The sequence below is a fragment of the Chanodichthys erythropterus genome, chromosome 14, assembly GCF_024489055.1.
Source record: "Chanodichthys erythropterus isolate Z2021 chromosome 14, ASM2448905v1, whole genome shotgun sequence".
Lineage (NCBI taxonomy): Eukaryota > Metazoa > Chordata > Actinopteri > Cypriniformes > Xenocyprididae > Chanodichthys > Chanodichthys erythropterus.
The window spans coordinates 15,181,198-15,201,887 of NC_090234.1; the positions used below are offsets into that span (position 1 = coordinate 15,181,198).

Genomic DNA, 20,690 nt, shown 5'->3' on the forward strand with positions numbered 1-20,690 from the left:
ACTTTTTTTTCATTTTCATGACAATTAAACAGTTCCACTGTGAATGTTTTACTTTTTGTAATTAATTTAATTAAATTGTATTACATATAATAAAATAAATACAAATACAAATGATAAAAATAATTGTATTAAATTAATTTAATGTATAATAAATTAAATGTATTTTGTATATACACATGAATATATTACATTTAATTGTATAATATATATTAAAAGTGCTATTTAAATAAAACATTATTATTAGAATTATTATTATTATTATTTATGGAGCCCTGCACATGACATGCAGGGGGAAAAAAGAAAAAAAAAATTAATTTGTGCGCTCGATTTACTATTCTGTTCCCTCGATTTGCTCAATAGTGCGCACAATTTACTATTTCGTTCCCTCGATTTATAAATCGTTCGCACGATTTACTGTTCTGTTCCCTCGATTTGCTCAATAGTGCGCACGATTTACTATTTCGTTCCCTCGATTTATAAATCGTTCGCACGATTTACTGTTCTGTTCCCTCGATTTGCTCAATAGTGCGCACGATTTACTATTTCGTTCCCTCGATTTATAAATCGTCACCAGCTGGAGGGGCGCCAATGAGCACAACCTCGCCCATTTAAAATGTTAACATAACGACCCTGCATTTCAGCAAAAATTCACCACATGCTAAGTACATTTAAGCAGCTGAATATTAGCATAAGAAAGATATATATTTTCAAATGTTGTTGCATTATTGAAAGTGATATAAACAATTGTTTTTATTTCTTATTTTAATTATAAACATTGTCCATTTATTTTTTATTTATTTAATACATTGTGTGTTTGCATTATTTAAAAGCACAATAAAATAATTTTGACATGAAGCGAATACGTTGATCGGGCAGCGATTGAAGGGGAGATAGAGAAATGCTCAATTAGAAGTCAGTAAACTGAAAGACAACTTATTTATATAATTTAAAAAAAAAAGTATCAAATCATTGCTTTTTAAGTTTTGAAATGATCAGAAACAACCCTAACCGAATACTTAATTTAAACCTGTTTTAGAATAATAATAAAGTCATCATCCAAATGAAAGTATGGGAATGATGTAGTGACACAAATAAAAACTTTCCATTCATAATCAGACTTCCCGAGGTGCATTATGGGATGCTTTTAAACGCTAGTGAAGGAGGAACACGTGTGATGTGCACAAGTGAAACTAGTCAATTCATACACAATTAGAAATAAAAATGTAATTCTCTCAATGCACACAGCACATCATGTCTTTCTCTGTCGCTCTCTCTCTCTCTCTCTCTCTCTCTCTCTCTCTCTCTGTGTGGCTGTGATGAATGTAAAGCACGTTCTCACACCTAAACACTGCATTTCCTGTTGTCTTCTTAAATAACTTCCACTGAGCTCATCAGTTTTCGATTTCAGTCTGCCGTTTTGAATATAAATTTGATCTTAGAAGCACTGAAAACACCTTGTGGTATCAATAATCCCCAGCCATGCCTGATCGTGCTTAGACAGCAGTTCACGTCGGATAGTTAGAATGTAAATAGGTCATTTAAAATCCCACAGAGAGCATAAGATCTTTGCCCTTGGATCCCATCCTTTTCCTTTTTTGTGCAGAAAAAAAAAAATCTGACTGGAAAACATCTGCTATTCAGGACAGAGCAAACATGAGAACGCCAATGCAAGCCACAGGTTACTATCTTTCATCAAAGCAAAATCAGAAAATTACAAATAAAAAGGCCAAAAAGGTCACTGTAGTCATATTTCACATGCTACTTTTGAAAAATTTGTGGTTGGTAAAATTTAAAGGGTTAGTTCATCCAAAAATGAAAATTCTGTCATTAATTACTCACTCTCATGTCATTCTACACCTGTAAGACCTTCGTTCATCTTCATAACACAAATTAAGATATTTTTTATAAAATCCGATGGCTCAGTGAGGCCTCCATTGCCAGTAAGATATTTAACACTTTCAATGCCCAGAAAGATACTAAAGACATATTTAAAACAGATCATGCGACTACAGTGGTTCAACCTTAATGTTATGAAGCAACAAGAATACTTTTTGTGCATCAAAAAAAATAAAAAATAAAATAACGACTTTAATAATAATAGTTAAAATAATAAAATAATAATACTTTTATTCAGCAAGGATGCATTAAATTAATCAAAAGTTACAATAAACACTAAATTATAATGTTACAAAAGCTTTCTATTTAAAATAAATGTTGTTCTTTTGAAAATCCTGAAAAAAAAAAAAAAAAATGTAGCACAGTTTCCACAAAAATATGAAGCAGCACAACTGTTTTCAACATTGATAATAAGAAATGTTTCTAATCAGCATATTAGAATGATTTCTGAAGGATCATGTGACACTGACGACTGGAGTAATGATGCTGAAAATTCAGCTTTGATCACAGGAATAAATTGCTTTGTGAAATATATTCAAATAGAAAACAGTCATTACAAATTGTAATAATATTTCACATTTTTAATGTTTTTACTGTATTTTTTATCAAAAAAATGCAGTCTTGGTGAGCAGAAGAGACTTCTTTCAAAAGTGTACTTAATAATGTAACTTGTGATTAGTTTAATGTCTCTGCAGAAAACATTTCAACAATCTCTGTCATTTACTGCCTCAGAGGTGAATATTATATATATATTTCACTAATATGAAGTGGTTTTTCACACACAAAAAACAACCATTACATCAAAATAACAGTATAAAGCTGTATAATCAAACATAGGGACCTGCAATTGTTTACTATCAGAGCATTTACTGTATTATGCTCCCATGTGTATCACTAACCCTCAGCTTAATAATTCTGCTATGCAATTGGATGTTTTCAAAACAGTCAAATTGATATGGATATGTTTAAATTGTTAAATAGGTGGAATAATGTGGTTTTCTGCACTCAAAAGGACACTCAGGGTCATGACAGTGACCCGCTGCCACCTTTCGCTCTGCTGTGTACGTGTTTGTATGAGTAATGCCAGCCGGTCACAAGCAAATGAGGTGACAGAAAGGGCCGATTCAGCAAAAGCATAGGGTCAGAGTGCAAAATTAAATGAAAGGACAAAGGAAGAGTGAGGAAAGGGGTGGCCATACTAGATTTTAAACATGCAAAATTGCCTTGTGCGTAAAAAAAAGTTTTAACTTTTATTTAGTATTTTAAATAAGTTCAAAAATGTATTTATTATATCAAATGATATAGCCACAGGTTACTATCTTTCATCAAAGCAGAATCAGAAAATAAAAAAAAAAAAGAAAAAAAAAAGAAAAAGGGGCCAAAAAGGTCACTGTAGTCATATTTCACATGCTACTTTTGAAAAGTTTGTGGTTGGTAAAATTTAAAGGGTTAGTTCATCCAAAAATGAAAATTATGTCATTAATTACTCACTCTCATGTCGTTCTACACCCGTAAGACCTTTGTTCATTTTCAGAACACAAATTAAGATATTTTTGATAAAATCTGATGGCTCAGTGAGGCCTCCATTGCCAGCAAAATATTTAACACTTTCAATGCCCAGAAAGATACTAAAGACATATTTAAAACAGATCATGCGACTACAGTGGTTCAACCTTAATGTTATGAAGCGACAAGAATACAAAGGAAGGGTGAGGAAAGGGGTGGCCACCTTTCACTCTGCTGTGTACGTGCAACTATAATGATAACAATAAAAATCATTCTAAATGTAATAGAATACCAGAGTCTGTAACGATAACTGCAGCTGATGTTCGATAAAAACATTGACAGCCAATCAGAATCCATCCTGCTTTCAGAACTCAAGCATTTAAAAGGGGCAGACGACAAAACTGCAGCGAGCGCTTAGAATAAACAGAATGATATTGTGCATTGGTGTGGACCCTGATATAGTTATCATTCTCGGTGTGAATGGGCCTTAAGTTTTGAAGTTAAATCAACATTTAAAGGGATAGTTCACCCAAAAAAATGAAAATTATCCTATGATTTACTGACTTTCTTCTTTCAGACGAACACAATCGGGGATATATAATAAAAATTCCTGGCTCTTCCAAGCTTTATAATGGTAATGAACAGGGGGGTGCGATTTTCAAGAATGCATCCATTCATCATAAAAATAATCCATTTGACTCCAGGTGGTTAGTAAAGGCCTTCTGAAGTTATTTTAGCTTCCGGTCGTCCACCTTATAGCTTCCGGCGGACGACCATACACCGAATGCACAAGTTAACTTGTGGCACAAGAGTAACCTGTGAAGCGATGTATGACGCAGGATGTAGGAGTATCGTAAGTTTAGACGCCTCTCGCAGATCAAACAAATAGGGCTGGGCAACAAACTCAAGCTCCTCTTCTCTTATATCGAAATCCTCCGACATTTCTCTTTTAAAATTATCGTTTTAGACTTCCAAGTCACAACCGGTGTTTTGTTTTGCTCAATCCTCTGTGCTTCCACGTTCGTCAATACGTCATGCAATCGATGTGTATGGCCAAAGCTAGTTATTATAGTTAATAAAGTTTTAAATATGGATATTTTTCTTACAAAAGCCCATCGCTTCGCTTCAGAAGGCCTTTATTAACCCCCTTTATAATGGATGGATGATTTTTTTTTATCTTAAAAATCCTGCCCCCCATTCACTACCATTATAAAGCTTGGAAGAGCCAGGATATTTTAAAATAGGCTATATCTCCGAATTGTGTTAATCAAAAAGAAGATAATCATATACACCTAGGCTGGCTTGAGGGTCAATAAATCATGTGATAATTTTCATTTTTGAGTGAACTATCACTTTAAGGTTGTTCTCTGAGAGGGCAAGAGTGATTTACATTAATATCAGTTCATTGCTGAGAATATCAGACACTGAAAAAAAAGAAAAAAAAAAAGATGCAGTGTTTGTGAATGAGCATTGGATTTATATTCGAGAAACTGAGGAGATTGTTAAAAATGTTAACTGAGCCTCCCACCACCAAGCACGAACTTCATTCTAAAAAATACTGGGTTAAAAACCCAAGTTGGGTTGAAAATGGATAAACCTAGCAATTGGGATGTTTATCCTAGCATTTGGGTTAAATGTTTGCCCAACCTGCTGGGCAGTTTCATTTAACTCAACTATTGTTTAAAATTACTGTATTGCTTGATTAAAATGTACCCAACATAGGTTGGAAATTAAAAATCAGACACATAATTACTAGAGGTGAACATTTATTAATAAGCAATTTAATAAATGTTTATTTAATCATTATTTATTAAACATATTAATGCTAATTTCCAACATATTTTAGGTTTTTCAGTGAGCAATACAGTGATTTTTAAACCATATTTGAGTTAAATAAAACTACCCAGTAGGTTGGGCAAACATTTAACCCAACTGCTGGGTTTGTCCATTTTCAACCCAACTTGGGTTGTTTTTAACCCAGTATTTTTTTAGAGTTTTATTTATTGGGCTTTTATCCATCAGGAACTGATTGCATTGTAAAAACCAAGGGCTGAAATAAAAGGTCTTAGTGATATCATCCGAACAAGAAAGACGTTTTAGAGGTGGAACAAGATTACTGTGACAAATATTTATCCTTTGGAATATCATGCACTGAAAGACCAGGAAAATGTGAATTAGGACAATTCCGGGACATTTTTGTTGACATTGCATGATAAACAACTGAGTCCAGAAGCAAAGCCAGTCAAGAACTGCTGGTTTATAATACCAAGGATGTTTAACAAAATCTAGAGGAGGTTTAATCCTACAGGAAAGCAGCCCACAAATCAGTCCTAAAGTATCCCTGCTTGACATGGTACAGCTGTCCGTGCTGAATGTGCAGAGAAAACAAATGAAGAGGAAAGCGTTAGCCTCCCCCACAGGCTATCAGAGCGACTATATATCACACTCTAACCTGCCAACATGTGAACACACATGCATGTGCATAAATCCATGCAAACTTACACGTACTCGCACATGCACGCGCTCTCTTTCTGTGGTGTTGTTACTGTGCCTAAAAACAGGAGAAGCTTTTGAACTCCAATGCAACTCTAAAGCGCCACGTTAAAGAGAGTATGCAACTTGCCCAGACCACATTCTCGAAATTCTCCCTGCCTTCTGCTGTAATGGAGAAACATTTCAGCCCGTGACTTCCTCACAGAGTATCTATGTTTCGGTCCATTTTCAAAGTATAAATAAAATGTTGCAACTTCTGCGCTGTTGAAACTGTGCCGCCCTACGTACCTTCCTGCCTCTGCCGTCTGGCACGAATCGAGGGCCCCATCTTCTTGGCGGGGTCCACATTGTAGTCGTCAACGGCGACAGCTTCAAGTTTATCGCGGCAGGCGCTGGCGCACTACGAAAGCAGCGTGTTTACATGTGTGTGCGTCTGTCGCACAGGAAGACGCCTCCTTCACACGGATAGTCAGCGACAGAAAGAGAGAGAGAGAGAGTATGGATGTGTGCATGACTGTTTGGAATGAAACACTAGCTGAATACTGCACAGTATGCACTTGTATTATAATATATACATTTGTATTTTATATATACATATAAAAATGACTTTTTTCAGTCCAAACAAATAAAGAGTCAAGGAAACTGGTGTTAAAATTGTGGCTGTATTCACTTCCAGTTCATTCACTATATTCATTTCTTCATTAGAAATGAAAGGTCATGTTGAGGGTATTGCAGTGTGGTTATAGTAAGTGAAATTAGTGATAACATGCCCTTGCATGATGAAAAGAAACCTAAAACGTTTCATAACCTGCATATATTCACCTCTGACATGGTTTGATGCTGCACGATCAACAAACAGTGAAGTACAAAAGAGAAGTTCATGTAGAGACTCCCTTATGGTAAAGACAAACATAATGAAAATGTGCATGTGTCGTGTTTGGCAAACACTAAATGATCGCTAAAGAAAACACATTTATTTATAGAAATTCTTAATTTTATATTTTAGAAAACTGAATAGTTAATAGTCCGGAAACAATATTTTTTTCCATCTTTTTTCTATTATTATTATATATATAAATATGGGTCATTGACGAATAAAATTTTAAAATATAACAGAAATAATTAATTTTGAAGTTTTAGTAAGTGTTAACAATGAGATTATGTAGTTTTTATAATCAATTAACACTGCTTTGGTCATTTTTTACTAGGGCTGTCAAACGATTAATCGCATACAAAATAAAAGTTTGAGTTTGCCTAATATATGTGTGAGTACTGTGTGTAATTATTATGTATATATAAATACAAACATGTTCATTTATATATTTGAGAAATATTTACAAGAATATTTATTTATTTATATTTTTATATAATTTATATTATATATAAATAAAAATATTTTGTACATAACATATTTCTCTTAAATATATACATTAATTTGTGTGTATTTTCTATAAACATATTAAATTACACACAGTACTCACACATATATTAGGCAAACTCAAACTTTTATTTTGTATGCGATTAATCATTTGACAGCCCTATTTTTTACAAGATGGGCAAAATTTGTCACCAAAAAAGTCATTCGGTTTAACCAAAATTTCGGTTTTACCGAAAGACAGTTTTGGAAATACCGAATGACGATATTTTCAAACAATGCCAACAGGTTGATATCTTGCTAGATAGCAAAAGGACAATCAAACATTTTATATTAAGTTTTATTTTACGATATTACAACATTTTCCATGTTTTATAGCGCTTATACCGAATGACCTGATGTTTCAGGACATGCATATGAGCAAATGAAAACATGAATTTTTCAAATAGATAAAAGAGAGCTAGTTACTTTACTGCTTCACAACCATGTGGTCCAATTGAATGCAAAGTGCCAGTCTACAGCCTAAGCAAATGCTCCACTCTTCTCCACAATGGAAACCCAGTGAAATTTAAATCATTCTAATAATTCCAATATTAGTGAACACTATTAAAAAATATCAATCATGCCCCGTTTTCATCTTATTGCAAAAAAACTAATTTCAACATTTTCTCTCTTGATATGATTATCATATGCAATGCATGCTGGGAACTAACAAGCACTGACCAGTTTAAGTTAAAGCAACAAAATTCATTCATGTATTCCCAACACAGATGGATTAAATAAACTTCAATATTAGATATATTTAAGTGGACTGAACACAATGAAATTAAGTTGAATTATGATGATTTAGCTCATTTTAATTAAGTAATTTGAACAAGAAGCAAAAATCTATTTTTCAGTGTGTGTAGATAGATAGATAGAAGATTTAATACACATTTATTTTACACAGTATTTACAGTATTTATCTAAAATATGTGGCCCAATATGATTTTTTCAATGCTGATATCTAAAGATAATGCTGATGTAGACGTAATGCAATTTAGTGAGACATGCACAAATTTGCGGAAATTAAATAAACTTATTTTACACAATATTTACACAAAAATTAAAATAAATTGTTTATTCATTGTCACGGCTATTGGCAGGTTTTGAAAATGACACATAGGGAAATAAATGATCAAAAACAGGATCTCAAATCTAGATTTTGGCAACATTCAAATGAGAGAATATTACTTTGACTCTGAATAGGTTATTTAGATTTTTTTTTTTTTTTTTTTTTAAAAAGAGAAATTAGCAGACCAGAAGATAATTTGGTGCACTGCTCAGAATTTATCCATCTTATTTTTCAGTTAAGAGCGGGAGCGGTCATTTTAATACGTCTGGCTTCCGGTGTCATTTGCTTCCAGTTATTTTTAGCAGTACAAAACATCTCGTTATGCTGCTTGATATTGCAAACTGGTATTTCTTACCATATTATCTATCGTTTCAATTATAAGCATGCTGGTTTGTAGTGCAAACAGTTTTACAGTATACAATATTCTTCTCATTACATAAATCTGAAGTTTTGCACGTTCACAGAAAACACCTTACTGCTGCATTGACAAATAAGGTGGATATGTGTAATTTATTTATCATAACAGCATGCTGCGATGAGCTTTATGAGCGTGGACAGCTCCGCTGATAATAACGGGAATGATCTGGTTTTGTCCAATTGCGCCGCATGCATTCAGTGTAGACAGGGATGTTAGACGTGTGCCTTTAGCATTGGATTTTACATAAACTGGAATTGAAAAGGGGCTCTGAGAGAGATTCAGTAAAATGAGATCCTGACATTAATATCATTTGTTTATTTGCATGACACAAAACACCATTTCACTCCTGCAACCCACACATGTAATTTTTAAACGATCACAACAGATGAGACATTTCTCCAGAGTATATCTGGAGATTAAAAATGATGAGGAGATGATTAAGAAATATCATTTTTGCATCGAAACCCGACACTCACAGCATTAATAGCGTCCTGTGAAATATTCATCTCAAAATGAGTGTGTAAATAACTCTCATAATAACGCTTTCATATATTATATTATATTTTATATATTAAAATAGGTTTGTCTCCCATTTCTGATGATGAACGTGGATGAACCACATTTAAATTTTCTGAAAAATGGACAAAATAGCAGTGAGATCTATATAAATGTTGAAACACAGTCACACCCGCTTGAGCTTTTCCCCGTTTTTTTTCATAGTTCCCATGTGTAAATGGTATAAAACAGTCCTGTCCACTGATACGCACACAAATATATCTTCCACTATAGCAGAATCACTACCAGCTGACAGATTTCAGTATATACGGTCACACAGCACCTCGACAGGCCTCAGATAGCCTTTTCTCCCCGCAAAACTATTTTTACCCCATTCGATCTTCACATATTTACTTACACATTTACTGAATTGCCTGTTTACACAAAGTAACAAAGCAGGTCTATTAATACCAGACGAGTCTGTGTGGGTCTCATTGACCTTGTCAGTTAAGCTGAAGGGCTTTTCGAGCTCTCCGCCTGCGTTTGTGAGACAGGCCCTTGGCAGAGTGCTTCACCACCATGGTGGTTATTATTGTGAGCTGGTCCCTCATTTTCCTCATGTCAAAAAGTTCCCAGAATGACTATCGTAGGAGAACAATTGGAATTCTTTCAGCTCGGCTCACACATAATGAGCTGGTTAATTGTGTACATTCCGCTGCCAGGCAACTCTTCAGACTGTATTGTAAACATTGTATAGGGCTTTTTAAGGCCCTTCACAAAGGCTTTGTTTGCAGGCTCTGTGTGTAATGTCCAATGGCAGTTAATGTGCTAAAACCCACCCCTCGATCACAGGCTCATGTTGACACGGCCAGCCCACCTACAAGCCATGGAAATACTTCAGAGCTGGTGGAAAAATTGGTGCCTTTTAATTATTATTATTCATATTATTAACGACGCAGGGTCATTTTTGAACAATTATGCACGGGTGGTAATGCAACAGCATGTCTCCCTCGAGTTGTAAATTTAACATGAATAAATTTGTTACAGTTCAGTTGCTTCTCATCATTCCTAGTCCATTTCATGCATTCTCAAGCACATTTAAATGCTGGAGAATCTCAAAAAAAAAAAACATGTTTAACAACAAAATGCAAGGAAATTAAGCTTTTTAAACACCATTTACACTTACACTATCTCATGACAATTTAGTACAAATTCGCCCATAATTACCATTAATGCATTTTGATTTTTTTTTTTACTTCCCCTTATATTCTTTCTAAAATTGCTGTAGATACAGTTATACTTATTGTTCACAACTCTAATTTTTCTCCTTCTCAATGCAACTTTTTGCACTTTCTGTTATACATTCTGGATTATATTTCCATTTTGCACATGCTATTTAAAACCCTAAACTATACTGACATTTGTACCTCATTGCCAATTTGCACAGTTCAATGACAATATGATTAAATTTAGTATGAATCACAAAATGTCTGTAATATTAAAAATGCATTAGTGTATTGAATTTGGCAGGAAATGTGAATGATGCAAAAACCTTAAAGCGGTCTATTAATGCCACTTTTAAAAGATGTAATATAAGTCTCCGGTGTCCTCAGAGTGTGTATGTTTGTTTTAGCTCAAAATACCCCACAAATAATTATTAATAGCATATTAAATGTGTCAGTTTGAGAGTGAGCAAAAACATTCAGTTTTTGTGTGTGTCCCTTTAAATGCAAATGAGTTGCTGCTCCCAAGAAGAGGGCGGAGTTTCAAGAGCTCGTGTTAGCAGCGCTGATTACCTCATGTAGACTCACTGAAAATGTTCAGCCTTTTATGTTCAAACCCGATTTGGACAGTGAGAGAGAGATTCAAGAAGAAGAAGTGACAACATGTAGAATGCAACAGGACGTTTCTGAACGGTTGGTTGATGAATTTATGTAGCTGATGTGGAGTTAACTATCATAAAGTCATTGATTAGCATATTCTGTCATGATAATCTATAAATTGCTGGTGTGGGTACTGTTGTAAGATCCTACAGAGCCAGAGAATATATGCTGCATGAAGACAGAACAGGTATAGATAGTTTAGTTTAATTACGGTTATAACTTATGTTGTCATCTTGCTTTTATGACATGCTATTGCATTTGTGTTACATACTGTATTGCAATAACATGGCCTCACAACCTTTTTCACGTGTTTTCGGGGGCGGGGTTTATGTAAATTTTAGGGTTAGTGATGTCACAAACCGGGAAGAAGCTCGTTGTAGTTCCTAAGAGCCATTTGTTGTAGTCCTTAAAAATCTAAAAAAAACTTTCACTTTGCAGATGTTGTTTAAGCTCAAACAGCAACATTACACACTAACTAAAGTTAAAAAAGAGAAATCATAATCAACCAACACTTTAAAGGGACAGTTCACTCAAAAATGAGAATTTTGTCATTACTTAATCACCCTCAAGTTGTTCCAAACCTGTATGAGTTTCAACATTCTTTAAAAAGATATTTTAAAGAATGTTGGTAACCAACATCCGACAGTTGACGGCACCCATTGACTTCCATAGTAGGAAAAAAAAAATACTATGGAAGTCAATGGGTGCCATCAACTGTTTGATTACCAAACATTCTTTAAAATATCTTCTACTTTGTTCAAAAGAAGAAAGAAACTCATACAGTTTTGTGAGCAAGTAATGACAAAATTATCATTTTTGGGTGAACTATCCCTTTAATGGTCCTAAACAGAGGTGTAAATTATTTGAGTAAATGTAATTAGTTACTGTACTTAAGTATCTTTTTGGCTACTTTGTAGTTGTACTGAGTATCAAAGATATTGGCTACTTTTACGCTCTACTTGACTACATTTTTGAGCAAGTAAATGTACTTTTCACTCCACTACATTTGTGATGAGTAATGCAATTACAAATTACATTTTTAATGACACCTAACTTTTTCTGCAGCAGTTTGTTTCTGATATAAAGAAGCGATTGAAGGTCATTGAAGGTACTATATCTTGCGCATTTTGCCTTTACTCACCCAAAACTTGTCAACAAGGCTACTTTACGTGAACGTGAGAGCATTAGCAGGTAGGTTCTGATCGCAGGTGTTTGATTTATTAGATGAGGAAATGACTGCAGCCGGTGAGGCTCAAACCAGCACACACAGTAGACTTTGACTATTTAATTTTACTTAGCATTGTTTTATTTATCCGCTATATTGACAAGACCGTTTTGAAGGATATTGGTTTACTTATGACCTTTTTGTGCACTTGAGCTCAACTGAGACTTGAGAGTTTCTAGACGATTAAAAGGTTGTTGTGTCAACCTTGATTTATTGCAACATTGAGGTGTTTCAGTTTTATTTTGATTTTAGAAAATAAACTTGATTTCTCATCTCACAAATCAATTGTTTCTTATTTTCACTGGTATGTCTCTCAGGTGTTAATGTAGGCTCAGAGATGCACTTAATATGAGTAAAATATTTAAGTACTGTTAAAATCAGATACTTTCAGACTTTTACTCAAGTCATATTGGAATTGGTTATTTGTACCTTGTAGTGGAGTCATTTTCGATGTAAGGTATCTATATGGTTTTCAGGTACTCTTTACACCTCTGGTCCTAAATATGATATGACAGAAACATGTTTTTGACATTTTGTGAGATTGACCCTTTAATTACACCAAAAATCACAATCAAATGCACTCAAATTAATCGCATATAATTTGTTTGTTGTCTAAGCTGTATGTTAGGCTGTAAAAGGCACCATATAAATGTGTTCTACCTTTCCGGCTTTCAAATAAAGACAAAAGCTGCTGGCTTCCAGCCTTGAAAGAAATCAAGCTGCTGTAATAATAAAATAAAAAAAGGCCGTTTCTCCCTTCCCTGTCAAGGCTTATCTTACAAAAGCATCTCAACTTCCAAGCTCCTACAAGGGCATGTGTCCAAAAATAGCAAAACAGCCAACAAACAAACGCTGAACAAGAAATGAAAATCTAATTACAAAAAGTAAGAGATGAAGAAGATGAATGGTGTGGACTAAAAATGTGCTCTATTTATTCTGGCCACTACACTGTAGAGTTTATGGAGCGTTTTACGGACTCTATCCTGTATAGCTGTAAGTACAGCAGTATTTGGAGTTTCAGGACACTTTTGTATATTCAGCCGGTGTGGTGAGAAATCAAGTCCCCCCTAGGAATTGGGTCACCTTTAGGACCCCAAGTGATCCCGTTGGTTCAAAAGACTTCTAATGGATGGCATTTTTAGTGTCTGATTATAAATTGTGAAACTGCAAAATCAAGTTCTGATTTAAATTGTTTAAAAATGTGTTATAATGACAATTAATGTCTTCTAAATTAATACTATAACTGAAGCTATAGGTTGTGAAAGCACACATTTCTCATTCTCATTGTGTTTTAGTTATATTATAGTTATATTAGTCTGCTACCTTAGCTTATATTAGGTATGTTTTTTGCTTCCAATATCTGTTTGTTTTATTATGCAATACATAGGCATTAATTATATATTTCAAGCATTTGTTTGGGCACTTGACGTAAAAAAACATGTAATGCAGGTTATAATTAGTCGAGACATCACGATAACAACTTTTGATCAGGCATTACCCACCTGAGTCCTAAAGGAGACTCGATTCCTGGAGGGGATTTGATTTCTCGAAGTCGTCAACATGCTATACAACAACAACGCAAAGCCTCCTATCATCTCCTGTGCCATCCAGCTCTTCCCTGGCTCTTCTCCACAGCAGAATGACAGTTATCCTTCTTCCTTTTGAGCCAACTGATACAAACTAAAGCCACATGAAATCAAAATTTATCCCGTTTACTTGCTGGTCTTATTGTGCATGATTCTTCAGTGCATGTTAGTCTATAAAATCCCTTTTGTCATTGCAGTATCAAAATGTAGTTTATTTGCTATGCATCTGAATCAACTTTCCTGTTTGGATCACAATATATCCTCTTCAACCACCTGACTACATATAACATCCACTTTTTACAATCCATTCAATTCCCGACGGATAAAATCAAGTCCGGTTTTAAATATGTTTCCCTCAGAAATACATCGGATTGACTTAATATGGGGCTGCACGATAATGGTTAAACTGATATTCATCATTATTTTGCTCAAAAAATTTGCAATTATACTCATTGGGAAAAAAATTATATTTATGTTTATATATAATTTTATATAATTATATAACCATGCATGTGCATAGCTGCCAGATTGAGAAGATTAAAGATTAAGATTAATATTATTTACACTGTTAAAGAGTTGCATTCTCATGCTAAACATGGCCAAAGTTTCATAACACGAGTTGGACGTATGACAGAGTATTTCTGTGCCAAATACACTACTTCTGGTGTCGGTACAGGATTCAGAGAGTTTTTTCGAGTGTGTCCTGTATGACGTCAAAAGACAGCGAATTTCCTAGGCACTTCTCCCTGATAAGCGTGCACACATCACCCAGAGCAAGATCACGCCCATCAACACGTTTCGTTCGGGATACGGAAGCCGAGAGATTTTTCAACAATGGCTGTGTCCCAATTCAGAGGCTGCACCCTTTGAAGGCCGCATACATCAGTCTCATTTAAGAAAAATAACCGTTAGATTGCAACATAAGAAAGAAATTACAGTATTTTACACCTCACAGTGAATATCAGTCAATTTTATTAGAGTTACTTTTCTTAAATATGACATCCTTGATGACGTATTCAGCCTTCAAATGCGACCTCCGGAGGATGCAGCCTCCTAAATGAGACGCAGCTCCTGTCACCAAAGGAGCAACGGAGTTGTGCACGTATGTTTGTTTGTTCCCGGGAATTCGAGTCCCAGGTCGGCATTGGATTTGCAGATCGCGGGTTGTGAGTAAAGCTGCATCAGATGTCTGTGTTGTGTTGGCAATTCGCACGCAAGTGCATATAATGTAAACAACATGAACATTTTTGTTCCCTTTTTATTTATAATGATGTCACAGCTTGCAGACGATTTTTATGCAAAAGTTGCGCGTGTTCATGACTCTTTTGCTCTGCCCACAGCACTGACGCCAGACACGCCTCCAGGAGCCCTGCTTTTTTTGGAAAGACTCGGTTTAGCGTATTTATCTTTTAAAAAAAATGACAAAACTAAAGACTTTTCGGAGATATGAAGGATGCATTGTTACTCTATATGTACTCAAGATTAACATGAGATTGGCAGAAACTGCATGTGATACCCCCCCTTTAAGTAAAACACTGATGAGAAAATGTATTTTTAGGAGAAAAGTCCAGATTGGGGGGGAATTATTTTCTTGACACCTGGCAACCACAAGCAGGAAAGATAATAGAGGCTCGTTTCCAATGCAAGATAACGGAAATGTCCTAATAAAAATAATCAGCTGGGCAAATATTGTGATGATTATTTTTAATTAATGGAGAAAAGCAGAAATTGCTATCACGATTAAAATACGATTGATCGTGCAGCTCTACTTTGATAAGAGTGAAATATGAGGCCTTGCTGGAGACGAGTGCATAAAAGCTCAAGATCTGATACTCATCTGAAACTCAGCAGAACTTTCATTCGCATCCATATTAAAAAGGCAAACCAGCGAAAACTAATGTGATGCTTTGACAGAAACAAGATTTATGTTTCCTCTATGTCACAAATCAATGCTTTTATAAAGCTTCATGCAATGTGACATGTTTTTAGAACTGGATCTTTTGATAAATGAAACCCAATTAGTATCATATATCCATAGTCAGGCAGTATGGATGTACTCCACCCAGTATTGATCAGCCGATAAACAGCAGCAACCTTCCTCTGCTTTCTATCTTTGATGCCGATTCTCACATTCTCCTTTAAATAGCCACTTTTCAGCTGATATATCATTTTTAATGGCAGATGCTGATATCTAAAGTGGACAGTGCATGCATAAAAATAAAAACACTTTATTAAACAATATTTACTCATAATTGATATAAAAAAAAAAAAAAAAAATCAACCAACTGGGAATGGTTATATTGGCTGATACCAAATGCTCTAAAAATGGCAAAATATTCAACTGTCTGCACTAAATACAATGAGAAATGAATATCTGTAGTGACAGGCGATCAACGCCAATCAATCAGTTATTATTTCACCTTCTAAAAGATTATCAGCTGAAGAACCCAAAAAGTTTTCTTTCTTATAAATGGATAAAATATATTTATTTATTTGAGAGATTGAATATTGAATGAGTTAATATTATTTTAAATATGCATTAATTAGATATAATAAATACTATTATGTAATACAATAAATATTATTAAAATTAATTATACTTATTAGTCATAATTTATTTAATATCTCTAGATATCTGCATTAGCCACTGGAAAAAAAACTTTTAATAAAAACAAATGTGTTTATTTAAATTAATTCATTTTGATTTTTGTATCGGCATCGGTCCACCCATAATATTGCCCAATGAAACACCATATCGGTCGACCATAATGACTGTGTAAACAAACAACATTTTGTCTTTTTACAATTACACAATGATTATTTTGTAATGCAAAGCACAACAATGATTCCCAAGTGGATAAACTATGATAAAAGACTAAATTCGCATTAGAAACGATCACAACAACAACAACACTAGTGCTGGAGTTCAGAGATTGACTTCAGCTGAAGCGATGTCATGTCACAGGAATTCACTGGCCGACGCAAAGAACAAAACATTTAATAACGCCATAAAACGACGACCACAAAGAGTTTAAACCAACACTGTGTACATAACAGCAACGATTAGGTTATGTCTGGATTTGACTATTTATATCTGATAAAAACTCGATTTAAAATGTCCGCCCGAAAATCCCCTCAAGTGCGCGACAAACTTACAGCAGTGTCACTCGATCCATATCGTGCAGTATCCAATAAAACACGATACACAGCAGTCACATCTACAAAAGCGATATCAAACAAGAGGTAAAACTGATTTTCGTACCTTGGCTTGCAGGTAAGGGGGGTAATAGTAGGTATACTGGGGGTACATCTGCCTCCACACCTTGCCCATGAAGATTAGCGGTAAATTTAGACGTGGATGTCACTACTGTGTCAGACCTGAAATCCGGAGAAAAAACAAGACCGACCGCTGCTGTCGACGTCCAAACGCGGAGACTGGTGAGGTGGGCGGTGGAGCTGCAGTGGAGCAGAGCAGAGCAAAACAGCCACCCTCCGGTACACTCAAACTCTGCTGGAAAGTCTGCAAGACAGACTAATGAACACCAACCAAACCCTGCACATTTAAAGCACCAGAGTAAGAATAAGGTGATAAATGTTTTTAGATTTAAATATAGATTCACTAGTAAGCCTATCTTGAATTATTAGCGACAATCTTTTAAATAAGACATTAAATATGTGATATTATTTGAACCAGGTCATCGTCATGACCATAAACGTGTTAAATAGTGGATACCAGGGCAAGTTGTTAGACGTTTTTAAATGCCAGTTACCGTTTCTGAGGGTGGGTTTATTTTTCAGTTTCAGTTTTCAGTTTCTGTAACCTTAGTCACCATGAAATCAAAATTCACAATTCTTGGTATTTTTTTATTGGAATATTGCAAATGATTTAGGCTGATTGATGCACATCATTATCTTTAAAAAAAATCCATGTGCCCTTGTCAGGGTTGCCTGATTTTCACACAAAAAACGCCAAGTTGCTCCTCAAAACTAGTCCAATCACATTTCAGGAGGGTCCCACAGTAAAAATCGTGTTCTGGGGGGTAAAATTTGTGTTTTTGGTGGGGCTCCCCTGGTAAAATTCGCATAGAGTGCTCCAGGGATGACACGTTTTTGTAGGCCAACCCCGAAGTTAGCGGCGCACAGGTTCCCTCGTTTGAAAGCCTATGCATTTTTCTCATAGACTTTTGGAAAATCGCAGACAATAAGCTCTGTGTTTAACAAAGGGTTATGACACTTACACGTTTTGCTATCAAGATAATCTTTACAAGTTAACACAACATTTATAGATTTTGAAGCCTAAATAAAGTCGTCAGATATAAAAGGCTAACAGTAGACTACAGCACACCATGGTCGCGGATCAACGTCATCACCACCAAGCGTCCTCAAACTTTATTTAGAAAACAACTCGCTGATTATGATCTGTGCTGTGTATGAATACTTATCCACTTTTTCATGAGAAATGCTGTCCAAATGTCCCGTTTTTAATGATGACGTCTAAAGTCCCCGCCAAAGGAAGTAGTCCCTTTTAGCAATTTGTTAGCAACTGCCGATTTTAAGACACAGTAAAAGTTTTAAAAAATCACAAGCGGGTTATAACTGGTGTGTTTTATGTCATAGATCAAAACGTGAAAGTATTTAGAGGCTTTGTTAACCACAGACCTTATTTCAGGTGATTTAGCAAAAACCCATTCAAAAAACCCATAGACTTTACGGCGTTGGAACCGGAAGTCCTAAAATGCTAACTCGCTTCCGGGTTTTGCCTACAAAATGCGTCATCCCTGGGGCACTCTATTCCAGGGGCTAAATATCACATTATTTTGGGTTGATTCAACCCGCGGACATGAAAAACAACCCGCGGACTTGGCAACACTGGTCCTCTTTAATCAAAAATAACTTCCCCTCCCTCTTACATGAGATCGACCAATAGCAATCCACAACCATCCAATCAGTTCCCCATGGACAAAATCAAGGCTGCGTCCGAAAACTGGAAGATGTTGCCTTCTGAGGACACATTTCAAGGTAGTAAGGCATCAAGGCACGTCCGAATCCAATGTTAGCTTCACTTCCTGTCTCTTGAGATACCTTCCTCAGATCGATTTTTGAAGGAACCATAGATGTATCCTTAGCTGCCTTTGATATCCCACAATCCTGTGCTTTCCTTTCTGTGACAGTTGAGCTAGATAAATAAAGATGGCATCCGAAAGTTGCATTTGCTGGTCATTTTGTGTATAAATGTACAATTTTGATCAACATATTTCGATCACTACACTACGAGAAATTACTACTGTAATAACTAAATATTTGTTTAGTTCTCACCAAAGCTCGCGCTATATTGCTGTAGATCATTAAACTGTTACGCTGCCTCAGAAGTCTGTCCGAAATCAGTTTCGTGAGGTACCTTCATGCACAAATGCTGCCATACAAGTCTTTCTCTTATAAGACAGCGAGGCAGCAAGACAGCTACCTAGGTTTTTGGATGCAGCCCAAGTCCTGCCCTACATTTTTTCTTGTTTGTGAAGCCGTTTCCCTTGATATATAGTCAGTGTTGCCAAGTCCACTACTTTTACACTGTTGCTGTGAGATTTTTTTTTATATCCACGGGTTGAAGCAACCCCTAATAACATGATATTTAGCCCCTGGGATGCGAATTTTACCAGGGAACCCTGCCAAAAACGCAGATTTTTCTTTCGTTTTCTTTCTTTCGTTTCCTTGAAACGTGATTGGGCTAGTTTTGAGTAGCAATTGGGCGGGTTTTGTTGTGAAAACCTGGTAACCCTAGTCAAAATAGGGAAGGAAGGAAAGACTACTGCAGCTTCCGTTTCATGCCGATATTAACTACAAAAATAAATAAATAAATAAATAAAAATATTTTCAATTTTATTGACCAGGAAAAACAAGATACATTTAATTTAAAACATGCTGACCAATAGCAGGGTAAGTTGTCACAATGGGAGCCAGACATTAAATAGTCTATTATAGGCTTTTCAGGAAAATTTAAATTTGAAACACTCAAAAATATTCCTGAAACAGCAAAAAAGATTATAAATAAAAACCAAACCACGTAGCAAGACCTGAATGTGTCATTGTTTAGGAGACTTTTTGAATGGGACCTGGAAGCTGAAAGTCAAGGTTCAGTTTCAAATCCATCCTTATTTTTTAAATATTTAGTTTTATTTTTTTATATTTTTATATGTCCAAACCTTTATAAAAATGACTATTAATTGGCATTAAATCACTGTTTTACCAAGATTAGCATGATTTTAAAAACATGATTGCTTGATCTTGAATGCCAGTAAATTATATAAAATTCTGCAAGTAATATAATCATCTATGCAAACAGGGTTAAATGCTGCTTTAGCAACACTTTGCAGGCCTCTAGTTTGGAGTCCAGCCAGACGCTCATGTGAGTGATGCTTCCTGTTGAGCTTCAGGAGACAGGAAGCATCATGCATGTCTAAGCGCCCTGTGAAGAAGGTTTGGACCAAAGCCTGCTGTAAAAAGCCAAAGCCTTGATGAGTGCAAGATCTTAATAAATAGTCTTAAATCTAGACGACAGAGAGAAAGAGATGACTAAAGCTATAGTCATATAATTAGGTGCATTATATACCTGAAATTGAATGTTTCAACGAATAGCAAGTTTACATGAGACTATTGTCTCAATTGCCTTGCTATTAGTCTCAGACGGCACTCCCACAAATC

General features: G+C 35.3%; 1 protein-coding gene across 2 annotated transcripts in view; it reads right to left on the reverse strand.

Annotated features, from left to right (window-relative positions):
* The window catches only part of LOC137035336 (RNA-binding motif, single-stranded-interacting protein 1), an 83,609-nt gene extending 66,106 nt beyond the window's left edge, over nucleotides 1-17,503 (reverse strand). The window contains exons 1-2 of one of the 2 annotated variants that reach the window (XM_067408498.1): nucleotides 17,254-17,503; nucleotides 6,184-6,350 (exon numbers count right to left, since the gene is read on the reverse strand). In XM_067408498.1, coding sequence (XP_067264599.1) covers nucleotides 6,184-6,243 — 60 coding nt within the window. In that variant the 5' untranslated portion in view covers nucleotides 6,244-6,350; nucleotides 17,254-17,503. The remainder of the gene's footprint in view (nucleotides 1-6,183; nucleotides 6,351-17,253) is intronic. The other variant, XM_067408497.1, reaches the window with a different exon arrangement.
* Nucleotides 17,504-20,690: the final 3,187 nt, after the last annotated feature.